The sequence below is a fragment of the Volvox carteri genome (genome assembly GCF_000143455.1).
Source record: "Volvox carteri f. nagariensis unplaced genomic scaffold VOLCAscaffold_39, whole genome shotgun sequence".
NCBI lineage: Eukaryota > Viridiplantae > Chlorophyta > Chlorophyceae > Chlamydomonadales > Volvocaceae > Volvox > Volvox carteri.
In genome coordinates, this window is record NW_003307582.1 from 285,829 (window position 1) to 304,416 (window position 18,588).

The window sequence follows — 18,588 nt, forward strand, 5'->3', positions numbered from 1 at the left end:
ACCCGTGGGTCAACCCTTGCAGGCGGCGCTGGGCTGGAATGCCATGCCGCGAGTCAGTGTCCTGGCGGCCCAGCTGATACAGTTGGGCCGCCTGCATGCCTACAAGCCCAAGCGGCTGACACAAACCGAGGCGGAGCCGCAACTGCCGCCGCCGCCGCAGGCACAGACGGAAGCTGTCGCGGATGGGGGGGCGGATGCTGGCGGTGGAGCAAACAGCGACACCGAGAGTTCAGGGGGTTCAGCCGACGCACAGCTGTCCTCCGTCCCTGAACCCGCAAAGTCCTCCGAGGGCAAGCCCACCACAGACGGGGCTGCAGACGCCGCGGCGAGCACGCTCAACAAAGCCCTCGAAAGTGCCGTACATCGCCTGTACGACTCGCTGTCCGCTGCTATTGACGGGCCCGAGGGAGACCTGGTGGCAATGAGCTTCGAGCGTCCTGACCCGGACTCGCCTTGCGTGTGGGTCGGCGCGGGTTTCGTGCTGCCCGGAGTTGCAGTACTGCGCTCCGAAGGCGATTTCCGGCCGTACCTGTGGGTGGTTCCGGAGCCTCTGCATCAGTACGGCCGGCTGCTGTCCCTCATGGGCGTGATGGACAGGTAAGTGTGTGGTTGGCTGGATTGCCCGATGGTTGGGTGGCAGGTCGGCGGGCGCGCGGGCCCACGGCCAAGGAGGGATGGCACGCGCTGCTACAATGATATGGGTTCACATATCCCTGGTGGTCGGGGCCGAATGCCGTATGCTTATGGTTATGAAGCCCTGAAGCCGCTGCGGCCTCCGTCGCCAGCACCCCAGTGGCACAGCGCCGACACGATGGGGGAGGAATCCGTTGAGGACGGTGCGGCGCAAGTCGGCATCCTCCTTCGTCCGGAGGGTGTGTTTTCCTTTCACATGTACCTCTCCTTACACAGCGTCCTTGTAGTAGTGCACATGCTGCCCTGCTGGCCCTGGGGCCTGGGGCCGCTGGGCCCTACTGTCCACAAGGATCCCAAAACGTGCACCCAAAACGCTGGGCGCAGGTTCACTGCGCAGCACTACGCCTCCGGCCTGGCCTCTCTGGCCGCTGCCGCCGCCGGATCCCCTCTGGACGACGACTCCCTCGCGCTAGCGCTTCAGCTGGCAGACTGCGCGGCGGACGCGCTGGCGGCGTACGGCAGACCGACGGGCCACTTTTTCGTGCCTGACGCAGCCGCCGTCATGACGCCGGGTCCTGAGCTGTTCTTCAACGACGCCGAGTGGCTGGACGCGCGCCACGTCCAGATGGCCCACGGTGCTCTGCCGCAGACTACGGCTGAGGCGCTGGGCGTGAGGAGCCTGCGGTGAGGGGGAAGAAGGGGGAGAATGTGGATGTGCGTGCTAGGAGAGCTAGGTCACAATCGGGAGCCCGGCGGAACACGCAACAAGACACGCACACACGCGCGCGTGCACGGGAGCGCGCGCATGTTTTTCTTACTGCGCTTTTGTCGCTATGTGTGTCTGCATCTTGTGCGTAGCTTCCGGCCCCACATATGCCTGCGGGCAGACACCCTTGCGCCGCTCCCTGCCGCTATGCACCCCCCCTCGGGTCCCTTCCTCCGTCACCTGCGCCTTCATCCTCCACCTGCTCTACGCAGCTACGCGCACGAAGTTGAGGCCCAGCTCACGGCAGCTCTGCCGTGCCCCTCACCCGGGGAGCTACGGGAGCGACTGGGGCTGGCGGCGGCACAGGCAAGCGAAGGGAGGGGAGTGCGGGATGTTGCCGTGGGGTGGTTTTTAAACAGGGAGCACTGCTGATGGTGTAGGCGCGGATGTGGGTATCCTGGATTTATTCCCGGTTCTGTGTCTTTGTCCGTCCTTGCAACCAGGTTGCGGATCCGAGTGGCGCGTCAGCCGCCGGCGCTTCGGCCGGAGAGGCCGCCGCCGCGACCTTCCTGTTCGAGCTGCTTGAGGTGGCGGATGCGCTGGGGCTGCGCGGTGTACGGCTGGTCCTGGATGTACGGCAGCACCCCGCTCAATCGCTGTTGCAACCCGCGTTGGCTGCATTCCAAGGTGAGTGCGTGGCTGGCTGGGTGGAGCACTGCGCCCTGTGAAAGGGTCTAGTGGCTTGAGATTTTCTTTCCCATGCCTTTCTTACCGCTGGATCCTTACATGTATATTGTACGGCAGGTCCGGCTCTATGTGTCGTACTGCCTGAAGTGGTGTTGAGCACGGAGGAAGTGGCGGGGCTGCTGTGCTCGCGGGCGCAGCCACCCTCTATTCGCGGTCGCGTGGCGGCGTATTCGGCGGGGCTGCAGTCGGCGTTCCTGGTTTCGGAGATTCTGCAGGTACGGCACGCATAGCGGACCTTACGGCAAGTCATGCACCTACGCACTGTGTACGCGTACGCCTGCGTATGTGTATGTGTACGGGAGACGCACGCGATTGGTACGGCTAGCCAAGGTTGTGCAGCTGGACGAACGTCATGGGCTCCAGCATAATCCATGCAAGTCCGTAGGCTGCTGGAAACGCCCCTTTTTAGATAGATCCGTTTGGTGTTTCCCTTATCCTCAAATGGTAACTGGCCTTGGCGGGGTGATGGCCTGGTGGCACTCACTTGCAGATGTGTTGTTCTCTTTGCGGCGCTGCAGGTCGTTTCCGGCGACACGACGTACATGTTTGACCCCAGCGGGATATACCTGGGCAGCGGCACCGGGTCGACGGCAGGGTCCGGCGGCGGCGGCGGCGGCGCTGGTCGCGGGCGGGGCGGCGCACTCAGCCCCCGCGCCAAGCAGTACAAACACGCATCCTCGGACCTGCTATCCACCTTCGCCGACCAGTTCGCAGTCTGGAGTTTCGCCGACGAGTACGACATCCGCAGTCCCATCAACGCTACCCTGCTGCGTCTGCCGCTGCGGCGGGCATCGCCGCCGCCGCTGGGGTCGGTGGCGGCCGGCGCCGCTGGCGCCGCCGCCATTGCGCGAGCTCGCGGCGAGTCGGTCGCCGCCGCTGACACCCGCGGCCTCCGCAACGGCGGCCTGGCGGCGGCAACCTTGGAGTCAGTCGAGGCTGCGCTGCGGCAGTTTGTCGTACATGCTCCCCGCAGTCTTCTCTTCTTGCACTGTCTCCACGGTATCATGGTTTCCCTCCTGCGACCCCAGCCGGCGGCGTCGGAGGCCACAGCCTCCACAGCCTCCGCTGGCGCCGCCACCGGCAGTACTGCAGCCGGCACTGGCGCCGCCACCGGCAGCCGCGCTGTCCGGGAAGTGCTGCTGCAAGCGAGGGTTGTAACGTTGGACACAGACCGGCTGCGGCCCGACTTTGCCGCTCTTGGCGCCGCAGCACGGCAGCGATCCAGCGGGCCTGCGGCGCTGAAGGCGCTAGCGCAGGCGTTTGGGCGCAGCCTGGGGCGTGGGGGTAACCAGGACAATCCCAAGCACTACCTCTGTCCGTTGGTAAGTTGGAAGTCTTGGACCCCTCATTATCAGAAGGACTGTGCAGTGAGGGCGAATTCCTCTATTATGCCGTCTTTTCTCCTCTCTTGGCTGCGCTCTCGCTAAGCAGGTGGACATAGAGAACTCCTCCAGGTTCTCGCAAAGTGAGAATCACAGAGCTTTCCTGATGCCTTCACGTTTTCCGCCTGACAGCGACCTTGCTGCGACTTCCCTGGTGCGACATGCGTCGCTACTGCACTTGCTGTCACCTAATGCCGCACTTTATTGTCGTACTGCCGCCGTGTGAATACCCCAGGAGCTCCATGTCATGGCCCATAATGCGCTGCTACTGCCGACCGAGCCAGCCGCCGTTAGTGAGTCGCCGCCGTCGGCGTCAGCGTCGACACCGCCGCCGCCGGTGAAGCCGCGTGGTGGCGGCAGCGGCGCTTTGGGCTTGAATTCAGTGGAGGGGGCGGTACAAGGCGCCACGGTGTATCGCGAGCGCTGGCTGGTTTCGTCCTGTCACGATCTGGATGGGGTGCCGCTGTCGCCTGCCGCCGCCGCCGCCAGCGGCGGCGGCGGCCGGCCTGAGCTTGTAGCGGCCGCGGCTGTTTGCATCGGTCGTGACGACCAGCGGAACCTCTTCATCACAAGCGGACTTTACGCGCCGGTGTACCTGCCGGCGACGCCGTCAGGCAGCGGCAGCGGCGGCAGCGGCGGAGGCGCGGCGCTTGGCCGCATGCCCTTCCTCGTCGCAGGTCACTTCTACTTATTACGCAGAAACGGGAAGCATGTTGTGCCACCGTTTGCGCGTGCTGAGGGCGCCGCCGGCGGCGGCAGTGGCGCAACGCCCAACACCGACGCCGGGGTCCCTGGGCCGGGGGGGCCCGTTACGCCGCCGCTACTGCCGCAGCTACAGCACCGCTGCGAACACAACCGTCGGGTCCTGGACCTTGCCGCTACAGCCTGGCAAAACCTGGCACTGTTCTTTTGCTCCCAGGACCAATACAACGGCCCGCGGGAGCGGCTGTACGACATCTTTCCCGACATGGCAGCGGCGACCGCCGCCAACGCTGGTGGCATCGCCGACGAGACGGCGCTGTACTGCGTCCGGCAGATGTACGCCGCCGCCGCCAGGCTGCCGCTGTGGCGCTTACGTACGGGTCGATTCGTCCACTTGCCGGAGGGCTGCTTTCTGCAACCAACTACTGAGGGCCTGGGGACGGCGGCCATGGGTTTCATGGCTCGCCAGCTGCCCCTGTTTGACGTCCCATGGATTACAAAGCAGCACCTCGAATCCGCGGACGTGCACGGCCTCCGTACCGTCAGCCCCGCTGTCGTACGGCCGTTGCTGAAGAACCTCGGTCGCCGACAGGTCGCCGGTGCTGGCAGCGCCAAGATCGCCTGGCCGGGACTCACCGTCCTTGAAGCAACAGAGCTACTGCTGTTCTGCTCGGCTGATCTGGTCGCGGAGGTGACGGCGGCGTCCACTGCCGCACCCGCTGCTGACGCCGCCTCCGGCGCTTCCGCACCGGCTGGGGTGGGGTCTGCACGTGCGGGCGGGCGCGGGCAGGCCGCTGCGCCGGCGGCTCCTCCTATGGGAGGCGGCGGCAGTAGCCCGGGTCAACAACAGGCCGGGGGAGTGGGCGGGCTGTTGGACGGCCTGACTTCCCAGGTAGGTGTGCGTGGTAGTGAACTGAGAGTGGCGAGAAGTGTAGGCGTGTGGGTTGGGGGGCGGTGTTAAGGCGTGTAGGGTTGTGCTGCGTTGAAAGCCCCACGGTGCACGAGTGAGTCAATCTCTGTGTGGTCCCTCAGAGCGGTCCTTCCCTTTTCTTTCCCTTTCCCCCGCAACAGCACCTGTTTGATTTTTAGAGTCGAGTACTCTTTTTTTAAGTTAACCGCCTCTTTCGCGTCGGACGGTTGCCTCGTTCTGCTCTCTCCGGGTGGTGCATGCAGGTGCGGAATGTGGTGGGCGAGCTGGTGGGCCCGGCGCTGTACGACCAGCTACGACAGCAGGTACGTGTACGACATGTACAGAAATTGCAAAATATATGTACCGATACTGCGTTCCAACCTTCACAATGTCCTACAGAATAAAGGGCACACAGACAGACAAGGTCTTGTCCGCATCACGCCTGCAAGGATTAATGTCTAATATGCTCGGTTTTCGGAAGAAGCTTAATGCCTTAAAGCTTTCACTGTTTAATGTTACTAATACAGCTGAGGACAACCCGGGCCCGGCTTGGTTGTGTCTGGAAATGACTGCAGGCTTTAGGAATGCTGGGTGATGCTGGTGCGGCCCCTCAAACCCCCACGGCTCCGGCTCCGGCTCCGGCTGCTACCTCCGCGGCCGCCCCCGCCCCACCTCCGCCGCGCTATCACGCGGCGCGCCTTCTGGACTGCCGAGGACTACCGGTCCCCACTGCAGCAGGTATGATGCTGTGTGTGCGACGGGAACCACGTAATGCATGTGACGCTGTGAAAGGATGCTTTTGACTTATGATGACTGCACCATCACCATGGATGACCTGTATGCGGTCTGGCAGGTGCACATTGCACTTGATGGCAGCGTAGGTCCGAGCTTGTACGGGGACATGCAGGCTGAGGCTGAGGCTGTGTGGTGGAGCATGTGCTGATAGCAGGGGTTGGTAGCTCGTGCGGCTGTTGGGGAAGGGAACCGTCGAGCTTGTGCAGCCCTGAGAACAAGCTGTGTGTAGTATGCTGGAACCACAGCACGGTGAGCTGGGGCGGTTTGTTCCTCGACGAGCTCGGACATGGGTGTGTGGGGGCTGCAGGGCGGTGTCACCAAGAAAGTTGTGGTTGGACGACGATGTACAGACATGCTGCATCAGCAGCCTCATCAGTGTATTCGGTGACGTCAAGGCCATGTGATGGAACGGCCTACAAAACGTGTCGAGATTGGAATAGAGTAGGACAGCCTCCCAAGTCCCATGAGGAAAGAGGAACGAACAGCTCGGGAGCCCCCTTGCGCCGTGCACTGCTTCCCGCTGCTCCTCCTCTCTCCAAATAATTACCTTGTCCGGTTTCCTCAGTTTCGCATGAACAGGTGAGCACTTCTTGCCCGCCTTGTGGTACCGCCCCACAGGCAGTGTCGAGTCGCTGGGCTCCACATTGCTGCTTGTGGCCCCGCCCCTGCCCGCCCTGCCCACTCCTGCTGTGCTGCTGCCCCCCCACTGCGGCCCCGAGTTCGTCCACCCGGACTGCGTGGCAAAAATGGTGGAACACTTCAAGGTGCGCAAGAGGATTATGACCAGGGCAATGCGCCCTGAGGCTAGGCGACATGCGGGGTGTGGCCCTGTGGGCCCTTCAGGCCGTTACAACCTGTGCGTGCTCACAATCCGCTTGTTGTGACCCTCTGCCAGCTCTTCTATAATTTTTCTGAACATTCCGAACCCAGAGTCCAATGGCCGCTGCCTCCTGAGTCCACGCCCTACCTGTCTGTCTGTCTGTCTGTCCACATCTCTGCCGTACACAGGATCCACAGTACAGGTCTTCCCTGGAGCTGCGGTTGTACACTCTGGACAACCTTGCCCGCCACCTTCGAACAGCTCTACCGCCGGGATGGGACCACCCAATGGCCTCCGGTGCGGCTTTGCAGCCGTCGCCTTCTCCAGCCCAGCAGCAGCAGAGGCAGCAGAACCAGCACAGTGACCCACGGGTCGGTCCTACGGGCCTGGGTCGCACCTGGGATGGCGGCTCTGGGGGACAGCAGGGTGACGGCCCCAGCGGTTTGTGGCTGTGGCAGCTTTGGGCGCTGGTGAATGGGTTACTAGAAGCTGCGCGGGAATGGCAGGTGAGTGACTTGCGGGAGATTTAGGAACCGGGTAGGGCAGCTAGGGGGGTCAAGGGTTGCTGCCCCGCATTGCCGTAGTGTTCACAACGCGCGACTTCTTCCTCGCAAGGGATGGCCGCTTCCTCTTCAACAAGGTGTCCGTTTAAGGAAAGAGTCTTTTACCACCTTGTTGATTGTGCATCTCTGTCCCGTGAGGAGGGAGAGCGAGGTTTGCTGTTGGCTGAGATCGACATATATTAAGATCAATCTTAACAGCTTCTACATATGCAAATATGTTTCCAGGGCGGGCTCTCTTGGACTTTCTCGCCCTCCAGAGCAACAAGGAAATGCAAGCTAAGATTCCGTTGATACCCACGCTGTGTCCGCATATGTGAAACGCATTTCCCATCCTCAGGCTATTGGAGGTGGTAGTGGCAGCGAGGGCCGGCTGGAGCCGCTTCACAATTGGCCGCTGCTGCCGGTTCTGGGGTCCCGCGCAGGCACAGCCGTGCTTCTGCCGGTACGACACTGCCGGCTGGTGATCTGCTTGCCTTCGGCTCCGTCACCTGAGGCAGGGGATAAAGGCGGTAAAGGCGCCGCGGCAGCCGCGCCGCCTCCGTCTCCGTCTCCGTCTCCACTTTCGGCTGAAGAGGGCCCTACGGTTGCGGCTGGGCGGATGCCCGCTCTCCGCGACCTGGTATGTCTTGCGTGCGAGCGTGTTGTGCTTTGCATGGTGCGCTTTGGTGTTACTTTTGGTAGCTTCGGTTTCGCGCACTGGACCGAGTGCGTGCGTGCGTGCAGTTTGCTAGTAGGGCTGGTAGGGGATAGTAGTGCTGCAGTGGTACTGCGCCTGCGGCTTGAGTTGCACGGTGAAGTTGAATGACATTCCGGAGGTCGGTTGGCCGGCTCTTGTTGCGCATGCCAAGACTGTCGTAGCTGCTGTTACTGCTGTTATTGCTGCTACTGTTGTTGGTGTTGGTGTTGCTAATATTGGTGTTGCTAATATTGGTGTTGCTAATATTGGTGTTGCTAATATTGGTGTTGCTAATATCGGTGTTGCTAATATCGGTGTTGCTAATAATTGTGTTGCTAATATTGGTGTCGCTAATATTGGTGTTGCTAATATTGGTGTTGCTAATAATGGTGTTGCTAATAATGGTGTTGCTAATATTGGTGTTGCTAATATTGGTGTTGCTAATATTTGGTGTTGCTAATAATTGTGTTGCTACCCACACACCCCGCAGGAGCCCGCTCTCCCGGCGCCTTGGAACTGGCTGGCCCCGGCGCTTCACGCCATCGGCTGTCCGCTGCTGGACCCCAGGTTCAGGGCGGCAGCGGGGCGCCATTGCGCGCCGCACGCCGACGGCCTGCCGGCACGTGGCCTGGCGGAGGCCGCGGCGGTCGCGGGCTCTGCAGCGACCCGTGGGTCGGCGGGTGCCGCGGCGGGCGCTGCCGTCGCAGCACTCGTGGAGAAGATGCGGCTGTGCAATGCGGCCTGTGGCGGTGCGCTGCCACTTCGTTGCGGTGCGGAGTGGGATGATGCCACGAGGGCGGCGGTGCTCGGGCTCCTGGCCGAGGCGACTCCGACGTAAGGGAGACCGTCCCGCGGTGCCGTGTAGTAGTAGGAGATGGGCGCGACTGGGGTCGACGCTTTCATTCCGGGAGCTTTCATTCCTTTGCCTGTCTTCTTGCGGCGCACTGTCTGGGTAGTAGTATTACTGTCAGACGTCGACGTTAACACGGTCAACGGAAAAAGGAGTAAGTAGGTCGGTCACGGTCGTGTGTGGATGGCATCCGGTTACAGCGGTGTATCGGTTCACCCAAATGCCATGAATCGGAGCCTTGTAAAGTGATTCCTCGTACTATCTCACCATCATTTTTAAATCTGGATCTCACTACACCCGACCGATGCTTCGGTCTTCCCTCACGCACAGCAACATCGACCCTGCGGACATCATTTTCCTGCGTCGCCTGCCTATTTACCCAACCCACGGCGGCGTCTACACGGCTCTGGAGGAGGGCTCTCCGGGGCCCTCCACGACCTCCTCCTCGGCTGCCGATGCAGCTGCAGCTGCGGCAGTGGAGACGGGTGCGGAGACGACGGCGGCGGCTGCCCCGCCGGTGGTTTGCTCCGCAGAGCTGCTTCATCTGGTGCCGGGTACGTGGTCCCGGTCAGTCTATCTAGGATCCTCACCGCTATCAAGGGCCCCAGTCGCCATGCGCACTAGTCATACGTACTGGGCCGGGACTCGGCTGGGGCCGGCTGGTGGCAACTTCGGTTGATTGCGTGGGCGACGTCGGGGTTGGGGGGAGATGTGGTGGGAGGCTTCCGACAATGGCGCTGTGAATAGCGCGGGGCCGTCACTACATTCCGCCATCTTTTTGAGGTTGTTTAGATCATTTTAATTCTTAACCATTATAATCATATTGCAAATTCGAGGAAACTTTATAATTTTATTATTTCCAAGTATGTGTGGATTGTGATGCGTTTCGCACATATCCCTTGGTCTTGCACATATCCCTTGGCCCAGGATGAAGATTCGCTTCCTTTTATCTCTTCCCCCCGTTTGTTCCCGCTTCCTCCTCCTGTCCCGGTGGCCCCGGCCGCCTCCATCAGGTTTGGACGCGGCGCTTCCCGCGTCCGCGCCGCGGCGGCTGCTGCTTCCCCAGCCCGGTGCCTCCCGGCTGTACACGTTGCTGGGGGTGGCCTCGCTGGGGGCCGCCGGCTTCCTGGCGGCGGTGGCGCTGCCGCACCTGGAACGGCTGCCCGAGGAGGTGCGGGTAATGCTGCTGACGCACGTGCAGGTGGGTGGTGGGTGGGTGGGTGGGTGGGCAGGAGGACAGGTGGGCTGGAGATGGAGTAGAGGAAAAAACAACTGACTCCAACAGGCTGCCAACGGTTGCCAACTGTCCGAGTGACGCGAGTAGTTAACTGGGAGTAAGAACGAAATTTGGAGTTGCAGCCTAGCCACTGTGGACATCTCTATATGTGGACTCCGGGGCTGTGAGGGTTCAGTTGTTGCAGCTGTTGTTGTTGGAGCGGAACTGGCTGTGGAAATTGCGGGCTTTGCTATCCAATTTTCAGGTTTACAGTCATAGTGGCGTTGGTGGTAGTAATAATATGATTCGGAGCGATTTGAAGCCGGCTATAGGGGCTTAAGGGAGAAATGTATCTATCAGGATCTCTCCTTTCCCAGTCCATTCCCCGCTAGGTGCACACCCAAACTCACGTCTCCAATGCCGCCCTGCAGCATAATAGTGATATATATCAGTAATATACCTCAGTCTGGAATCCTGATGTGTGTGTAGGGTGTAGGGTGCAGGAATGGACAGGTTGTGGGTTTCCCCTGACCTTTACACCTGCTTCCGACCCGTATACACACACCTCCTCGCAGGCCAACTGGTCCCGTCTACGCTCGGACGACGCCCTGCTCGCCGTTCTCCGAGACACGCCCTTCGTGCTGGTCGCCGACGGGGCCCTCAAGCGCCCCGGGGAGCTGTATGATCCCGACCACCCGCTTTTCGCCGCTGCCTTCCTAGGATGCCCCGTCTTTCCGCGAGATCAGTTTGCGACGCCGGCCTGGCTCACAGTGCTGCGCGATGCGGGCATGCAGCACAAGGTGACGGCCGCGGCGTTCATGTCGGCGGCCGAGGCTGTGGCGGCACGTGGCGCGGCGCTGCACATGACGTTGCCGGTCGAGGGCTTACCTGAGCATGGAACCAGCCTAGAGGGTGAGATGAGGGAGTCTGGGACCGTCCGTGAGGACCTCTTGTGTCGTGTGTCGGGTTTCCCCCCACACACACTATAACACCAAGGGTCTGATAACCTCTTCTTTCTAGCGGTAGTGGTGGTGGTGAAGGTGGTGGTGGTGTGGACGGTGTAGCACGTTTCGAATCCCAAGGACAAAGGTGATACTGCCCTCGGCAAGCTTATAGCGCTCCGCCCTTCCTCTGCCTCTTATCCTGTCCCTCAACTCCACCCCCCTCCGGCCCCCCCACCCCCCTCATAGATCCCTTCCTGGCAGACGGTGCTACGGAGGTCCCTTCGCCCGTGGCTGGGGCCCGAGCCAAGGTGGTCGCAGCCGCGGAGGCGCTGGTGGCCCACCTGGCCGGTCAGCAGGGCCCTGCGCTAGGGGGCGGGCGGGAGTGGTGGGCGTCCCTGGCCAAGGTGGCATTCGTACCTGCCAGTTTGGGGCTGCCCGGCAGCCGGAAGGCTCGGCAGCTGCTGACCAGGTCCGTGTGCGTGTGTATTAAATCAAACAAACTGACCCGGGCTGCAGATGAAGTGAGCGAGGAAATGCTGGAAGATGCCACGACTTGTCCGTATGTTTGCATGTATGAGAATGTATGATGTTTGAGACAGGGGGGTCATGTGTTCACCCTGTAAGACATGTGATAGGCATGTTGTGAGCATGCATGAGCATGCAACTACGAAAAGATATTATGATACGGGCAGGATTTGAACCTGCGCCCTTGCGGATAGGAGCCTTAATCCTACGCCTTAGACCACTCGGCCACCGTACCATAAGCAATTTGCAGTCAAGGCCATCTATAGCGACTCCTTTCCACCTGGAATGTTGGTCTGCTATGCTGCGGTTCATCTGTAGCTTGTGTTCTCTTGGAACGGCGGATCCGTTCGCGGGTTGTGTGCTCCAGAACCGAGAGATCTGCTCCGTGGCGCCGTGTGGAACCGGAACCCTAGGCGTCTTCCGCGTTAACACCCAATCAAGTTTCCTGCGAGTTCCATGAGTCGGTCCAGAATACCCCGCACCATACGTAATCCTGTGTGGCCCCCCCCCCCTAGGTATTCGGACGCCGCCGCCGCCTCGGACTGGCCGCTGGTGTGGTCGGTGCTGCCAACGGTGGCGGCGGAGCGGCAGGTGCCGGCGGCACTGGGCCAGGGGCAGCTGAGGATCAAGTCGCCGCCGCCACTGGCGGCTGTGGTGGCTCACTTGCGCAGGGTGGGTACAGGAGGCGAGTGGGTGCACGTTCTAGGCACATGGGCGAGTGGGTAACATTCGTCTGGGCGTGTTTGGGGGCATGATCGTTATGGGCGGCGGCGGCGGCATCTGTATCATGACACGCCGTTGTTCGGGGAAATGGTGATGTGTGTGTATGTGTGTCTCTGTGTGTGTATAATACCCGCAGGTGGGCGCGGACGGCGGGGAGGAGGCGCTGGGCGGCTGGCCTGCCTCGGCGGGTGGGGTCGAGGACGCCTTCCGTACCGTACTGTCGTACCTCGACAGGGAGGGCGTTACAGGCCAGAAGGTAGGTGTTAAGATCTGACTGAATCCCTTTTCGGGGAAGATGTGTGGGTGCATCCAGACCGGCGCGGAGGGTCAGCGTGCCGTACGCTGTAGGCTGTACACCGTAAGCCGTACGCTGACACTCAGTGCCATGTAATCCTTGGGACTGAGGAAGAAAGGAAAAGCCAATAATGGTTCAAGACTTTTGAGATCGAACTTCTCCAGGGGGAAGTGGCAGGTTGGCGATTTTGCTTCGATAGTGATGTAATGCTGTCGGGGGGCCGCAGAAACATGTGGGGCGCGCTCTCTCCCTGGGCTAGGCTACCCTGCGTTGTTTTGAACTGCCAATTTCCCAACTGCCAACTGCCCTAACTCCAACAACGCTTTCAGGCTGCCCAGCTGCGTGATGTGGCATTTGTGCCAGTGGCACGCGGGACGCTGCTGGCGCCGCCACGGCGGCTGTACGTCCGACTCAAGGTACGGAATGAAGGGGGGTGCAGGCTTGCCGTCAGGTTTTGCCCCTACCCCCGCCGGCGCTCACAGCTCCCTTGTCCGCTCTCTCTTTAGGGCGGACCGCGCTTCTTTGTGTCTTTTATGTGCCCTCTGCTGTCGCATTCCCCCCGGCCCCTCCGTTTTCCTGAACCCTGCTGCTGGTCCATGCACAGCATCCGCGTGGGAGGCTTCTCCAGCTGCTGCTCGCTTCGTGCGTCCTTTCGCTCTCCTTTTCCGTCTCCATCCCTTCCACCTTTTCCGCCCCCCCTGAACTGATGTACCTCCAATCTGTACCGGACCCCCAGGAGGACTTCGCGCCCTTTGCATTCGAGGTACCTCCCTCCCTGGCGTCCTTCACGCCGCTACTCAAGAGCCTGGGGGCGCAGGACGAGCCGCGCGCGCAGGTAAGTAAGGACGAGGGGCGGCAGGGCGGTGGTGGACGTGCCTGCCGGGGTCAGACTCTGTACGACACCATACCGTACCGTACCACACCGCCGGGTCCACTGAGGACGTCCTCCTGCCTCCGCTACGAAGAGCGCGCATGGTGCTCTTCTGGGTCATGGCACCCGAAGACCTGCCGATGACTCTGTTACTAAGGATTCCGAGCAGAGCTGCGCCTGTCAGTCAGAGCGTCCTTGAATATTCACGTAAACGCACGCCCATCACCCCCTCACCTCACAACCTTTTCTTCCCTTTCTCCTCCTCTCCCCCGCCCGGTAGGACTTGGTGGAATCCTTACGTGCCCTGGCGGCCGCAGTGGGTCCCCAGCCCCTAAGCCCCAACCAGCGGGCCGCGGTCATCCGGCTGATGAGCCACGTGGCGGCACTGGGAGGAGCGGGGGCAGCTAACGGACCGGGCGGCGGTGCTGGCGGCGGCGGGGGGACGGTGGGCGGCAGCGCAGCAGACTTGACGTACCTAGCCACGGCGCGCAGGGAGCGGCGGCTGCTGGTGCTGTCGTCCGACGGCAGGTGGGGATCCAGGGGGTGAGGATGGTGGAGGAGCGGGTAGGGGGCGTGAAAAGCGGAGTATACGGCGCGAGGTTTATGCGTCAGGGCATTTTTGTGCATGAGAGTCCTGGAGGCCGCGGGGTTGAGGCATGAGGGTAAGGGGAAGGTGCGAACCCCATCTCTAGGGCCGCCATCTCCCGGTTGCTTTTTCTCAGAATTACCTTAATCCGTCGTTTATATGTCTTAACACATAAACAATGCTTTCGTAACTCTTTTTGTTCTCCGCCCCCTCAACCCCCGAAACGCACTCTCACATAACGCTCTTCCTGGACGTAGGCTGGTTCCTGCGCACAGCGCCGTGAGCGTGGGTGAGGGCGGCGGCGTGGGTGCGGGTGCGGGCCGGCTGTTGGGTCGGCTTGACCCCGGTGCTCTGACCCTTGCGCACCCCGCCCTATCTGAGTCGGTGACACGGTGGCTGGGCTGCCCCCGTCTGGCGGATGTGGCGGAGGAGCGGCTGGATCCGGGACATCCTCTGGAGCCCGTGGAGGAAATCCAGGTGGGTGGGAGGGTGGTGAGTATGGGATAGGGGGGACAGTGGGTATGGAGGCGTGTTGCGCTGTGCGTGCTCGGGGGACGCGTCTGGTAATGTGTCGATGAACCTCTTGTCAATCCATCTCCCGACTGGCCTCGGTCCGTCACATGTCAATTGCATGCCGCTCAATTTAGTGAGGGATACACACTCGTATTGTAGTCTGCCTTCATGGCATTTATGTCGACGAAACTAAGGGAAAGGGAATCACACAGATCACCGCGCTTCCTGCGCTCATTCCGCCTGCACGTCCAGGGCCTTACGCTGCGCGACGCCCGCGCACTGCTGGCCTCCCCCGCCTTCGTAAGCGCTTGCCATGCGTTGTTGCGCACGCATGCGCCGCTGGTGCGCGGCATCACGACCCACGGGTCACTCCATGAGGTCGCTGCCGTGCTGCGCACCGCCGCGCCGCACCTCACATTCGTGCGCAGTCTGCGCACCACTGCGGTACTCCGATCCACCGGCGCAGCGCTGTCCCCCGCGGCGGAGGCATCGCGTGTCGCGTTCGACTTCGTCGAGGTAGCCGCGGTGGCGCCGCCGCCTTCGGCGGCCGCGCCGTCGCCGCCATTTGGGGTCATTAGCAGTCTGGCCCCCAAATCGAGCCCTGGTTTCGGAGCCGGATCTGGATTGGGCCGGATCTTTATTGCGGAGCCGCCACAGCATCTTCCTGTCTCTTGGTTACTGGCCAGCGTGGTCAGTCGCGTCCTGGGCAGCCCGGTGGTGCTGCCGCTGCAGCCGCTGTTTACCACCCCATCAAGCGAGCTACAGCAGCTGCAGCCGGTGCTACTGCCAGGCGGCTTCGACGCGGGCCTGGAGACGGCGGCGCAGGCGGGCACCCCCGGCGCGCCGCTACTGCCCTCGGACGCGGCGTTGCTGCAACTGAAGCCGCTGCGGCGCTATTGCGCGGGAGAAGTGGTGGCTTACCAGCGGAACGCCGCGGCTGTGCCGGCGGCGGCGGCGGCGGCCGCCGCCGCCGCCCGAAGGGCGGTAGCGACGCCGGATGTGCCGCTGGCCATAACCAGCAACATGTGCTACGGTCGCGTGGCGGCGCACTGTGCACCCACGGACTCCGCTGCTGCTACTGGTGGCGCTGCTGGTGCTGGTGCCGCCAGTGGCGGGGTGCACCGTGTACTGGTAGAGGTGGAACCAGGGGTGGTGCAGCACCTCCTCTCAACGCAGGTCTTCTGCTTCAGGTGAGATTGTCGACTTCGGGAGTTGACTGGGTGTAATGTCGTTAAAAGCAGTTAGGCACCACCAATACCGCCACAGTGAGAGACTGAGACGGTATTGTTTCGGAGATGAGAGCTTTGCCGGGTTTACAGGAGCGAAGGGTTAAAAGAGGAAAAAAGAAACGTGTAAAGGACCGCCGCGCACGGCCACCTGCACCCGCACACAGCGAGGCTGCATTGACGCTTGATTGCGCGTCACGGCATGGCGGGCATCCTTACTCGCAGCTTGTCCCCACACTGTATATCCCCAGGAGCCCCTCAAGCGACACCGCGTCGGCCGCCACTACTACCGCCGACCCCGCCCTCGCCGCCACCGCCACTACCAGCCAGCCAGCGGATCATCCCACCATTGCCGACCGCAGCGGCGGCACTAGCAGCGGCAGCGGTGCGCCGCTGCCAAGCAGCGTACTATCTCGCGGCGGCGGCGGCGGCCCAGAGGCGGCGGCACCGCGGCCGTCATCTGGCGGCGGCGTCATGGCCCCCGTCAGCTCCCAGGAGATGTTGGCGGCGGTTCGCGACATGATGGCGGCAGCCGGCCTGCCCCTGGACCCCGCGGCGGGTCAGCTGATGGGGCGGGTGGCGGCGCTGCAGGAGCAGCTGTCGGAGGTGCAAGGCCAGCTGGCGCAGGTACGGGGCGACTGGGATAAGGAGGGTTGGTTGAAGAAAGAGCAGGCTGGTAGGGTGGCCCAACTGCTTATGAACGCATTTATCGATCCGCCTCTTCTTGTTGTTGTGATATTGTTTCGTTCATAACTCAACCATGCCATTCAGTCTTCATTCTTCGCCATTTCATTAGATCTGCTGGTGGGCGGCCCGAGGCCTCATCGCTGGGCCGCACAGAACACGCTCGCCACCTCATTTGTATTCAGATCTACAATCCCGACACACATGAACCACCACACAACCTGTGCTGCAGGCCAAGCGCGAGGCCACCTCCAGCGCCTCGGAGGCAGAGGCCGCACGTGGCGCATGGCAGTGCAAGATCTGCTTCAGCCGCGACGTCGATTCGGCTTACACGGGCTGTGGCCATACCATTTGTGCGCTGTGCGCCAATGCTGCCAGCACCAATCGCTGTCCCGTGTGCCGCAAGCCCAGCCAGTCACTGCTGCGCCTGTACCGCGCGTAAGGAAGCGGAGGCCGCGAATGTGACTGCGGACCTTCTTAGATTGCAGTGTGATTACGACATAGGCCGACGTGAAACGTGTCTGCTAATACGAGCGTGTGTCGTGCGCGGGAGCAAGCGCTGTCAGCACCCGCGCCAAGCAGCGGTGGAGGCGGAGGCAACTTAGGCAGAGACTGTCTATGCAAAGTGGTAAAACTTTCATAGACAGAGGACGGTCTGGCAAACGGTGTGCCCCGTACTATGTGCATTGGCGCGTGGCGTATGCAGGGGACTGCACGCTGGGAGTGGGGCGTGGGGTTGATGGCATCGTGGGGTTGATGGCATGTTTGGCCCCATACCATTATTCGCATTTTTTGCTTTTGGAAGTTGGAATTGGAAGGAAAACTGTTTGGAATGCTGTGTGTGTGTGTGTGTTCTGCAAGACCGTAAGTGTGTGTTGTGAAGTACTGGTCTTGCGTGTATGGTGGAATTGCGCCGTTAGGGGTCTGGAAGGCGGAGGCGATGTACTGAGAGGTCAATTAGAGGTCTGCTGCTGCCACCACCCTGGCACCTAGTCGTGATGGTAAGTAACTCGGTGTAGAGGGTGAGTTGCTGTGGCGGAGACCGGGTTCCGAAAAATGAAGCAGCGTCAGGGTTCTTTGCCGACATTGTCTAGGAATGGCTGGTTGAATGAAGGCCTTAGTGCAGCAGGACGCATGTAGGGCAGGGTAGAATTGCTTAGGGAGGAGAATATTAGGTGAGGAGATGCAACAGGGAAAGGGTGGTCCCGGCGGGAAATCATGGATAATTGAGGATGCGACTTCAAGCGGAGTCGCAGGGTGTGAGAAGACATGAGGTCGTTCTTGCTGCCTGAGACACCGTACTGTACTGGGCCGCGCTCAGACTCTTGACTAACAAACATCGATGGGTCACCCTACCGACCCTACCAATCGGTTACCGGCCGGAACAAAACTCACCGTAATTGAATGTTAGGATGGCCATGCCCATGTATACATGTTTAGCTTTGATTATAATACGCTGTACAGAGGTGAATTTCAAAACCTGGACCAAGTTCACAAACAGCTTATGGATCCTAAAGCTCATACCATAATGATCCATACGCGACTCGGCCCAAATGTAGTTTTATGATAATGAAGAGCTTCGTAACATTTGAAAAACTTTACGATCTTATGATTGCAACTTGCTGTATATGAAGAAACACGCTAGATAACCTTGTTCACCATGTTCGCGCGGAATTCGCATCCTATTAAACCATTCAAAAATATAAATCTAGGCAAGTTTCATTGTTCCCAGGGCTGAGTTTGACATAACGTTTGGAGGGGCGTGCAGACGTGTACAGGGATTCGACCCATTTGCGCGCTATGGCTAGCCCGGTTCGCTGCTTTGAACGGAGCCGGCGAGGTTGCGCGATGTACGAGGTGTAACATTGCAAGCGCGAGTGCAGCAGTGGGCGTTGTATGCGGGCGCTAAGTTTCCTCCAGCGGTGCAACGGACTTTGCCTAATTCGACGGTTACCTGTGTTTTCCTACATGCAAGAGCTCGGATTCATGCTTCTATGTCATCTCTGTACATTGTAGTCATGCATCACTATACGGCGGTGGTAAAACATTGACGAACAGCAGCCGGTCGTGGTGCAAATGACATCAATGAAATACGCGTATTAATGACCTCAAATACATCAAGTTACTGTATCATGAAAGTGTTCCTCAAATAAATTTTAGGTGTCACTAGCCAACCAAAAATTGGGCCACGCATTCGTGACTGCTAAATAATTCAGCCTTC

General features: G+C 60.8%; 1 protein-coding gene across 1 annotated transcript in view; it reads left to right on the forward strand.

Annotated features, from left to right (window-relative positions):
- Positions 1-16,809, forward strand: part of VOLCADRAFT_118510 (uncharacterized protein) — a gene marked incomplete at both ends in the record, with an annotated part of 39,020 nt that extends 22,211 nt beyond the window's left edge. The window contains 28 exons of the mRNA XM_002953843.1: positions 23-597; positions 1,018-1,317; positions 1,612-1,723; positions 1,843-2,026; positions 2,144-2,301; positions 2,605-3,408; positions 3,704-5,062; positions 5,344-5,403; positions 6,121-6,124; positions 6,494-6,639; positions 6,884-7,201; positions 7,596-7,700; positions 8,425-8,602; positions 8,642-8,768; positions 9,115-9,338; positions 9,798-9,985; positions 10,576-10,912; positions 11,191-11,252; positions 11,298-11,413; positions 11,985-12,141; positions 12,329-12,448; positions 12,817-12,903; positions 13,224-13,322; positions 13,639-13,886; positions 14,202-14,421; positions 14,710-15,647; positions 15,851-16,310; positions 16,600-16,809. Coding sequence (XP_002953889.1) covers positions 23-597; positions 1,018-1,317; positions 1,612-1,723; positions 1,843-2,026; positions 2,144-2,301; positions 2,605-3,408; positions 3,704-5,062; positions 5,344-5,403; positions 6,121-6,124; positions 6,494-6,639; positions 6,884-7,201; positions 7,596-7,700; positions 8,425-8,602; positions 8,642-8,768; positions 9,115-9,338; positions 9,798-9,985; positions 10,576-10,912; positions 11,191-11,252; positions 11,298-11,413; positions 11,985-12,141; positions 12,329-12,448; positions 12,817-12,903; positions 13,224-13,322; positions 13,639-13,886; positions 14,202-14,421; positions 14,710-15,647; positions 15,851-16,310; positions 16,600-16,809 — 7,896 coding nt within the window. The remainder of the gene's footprint in view (positions 1-22; positions 598-1,017; positions 1,318-1,611; positions 1,724-1,842; positions 2,027-2,143; positions 2,302-2,604; positions 3,409-3,703; positions 5,063-5,343; positions 5,404-6,120; positions 6,125-6,493; positions 6,640-6,883; positions 7,202-7,595; positions 7,701-8,424; positions 8,603-8,641; positions 8,769-9,114; positions 9,339-9,797; positions 9,986-10,575; positions 10,913-11,190; positions 11,253-11,297; positions 11,414-11,984; positions 12,142-12,328; positions 12,449-12,816; positions 12,904-13,223; positions 13,323-13,638; positions 13,887-14,201; positions 14,422-14,709; positions 15,648-15,850; positions 16,311-16,599) is intronic.
- Between the last annotated feature and the right edge of the window lie 1,779 nt (positions 16,810-18,588).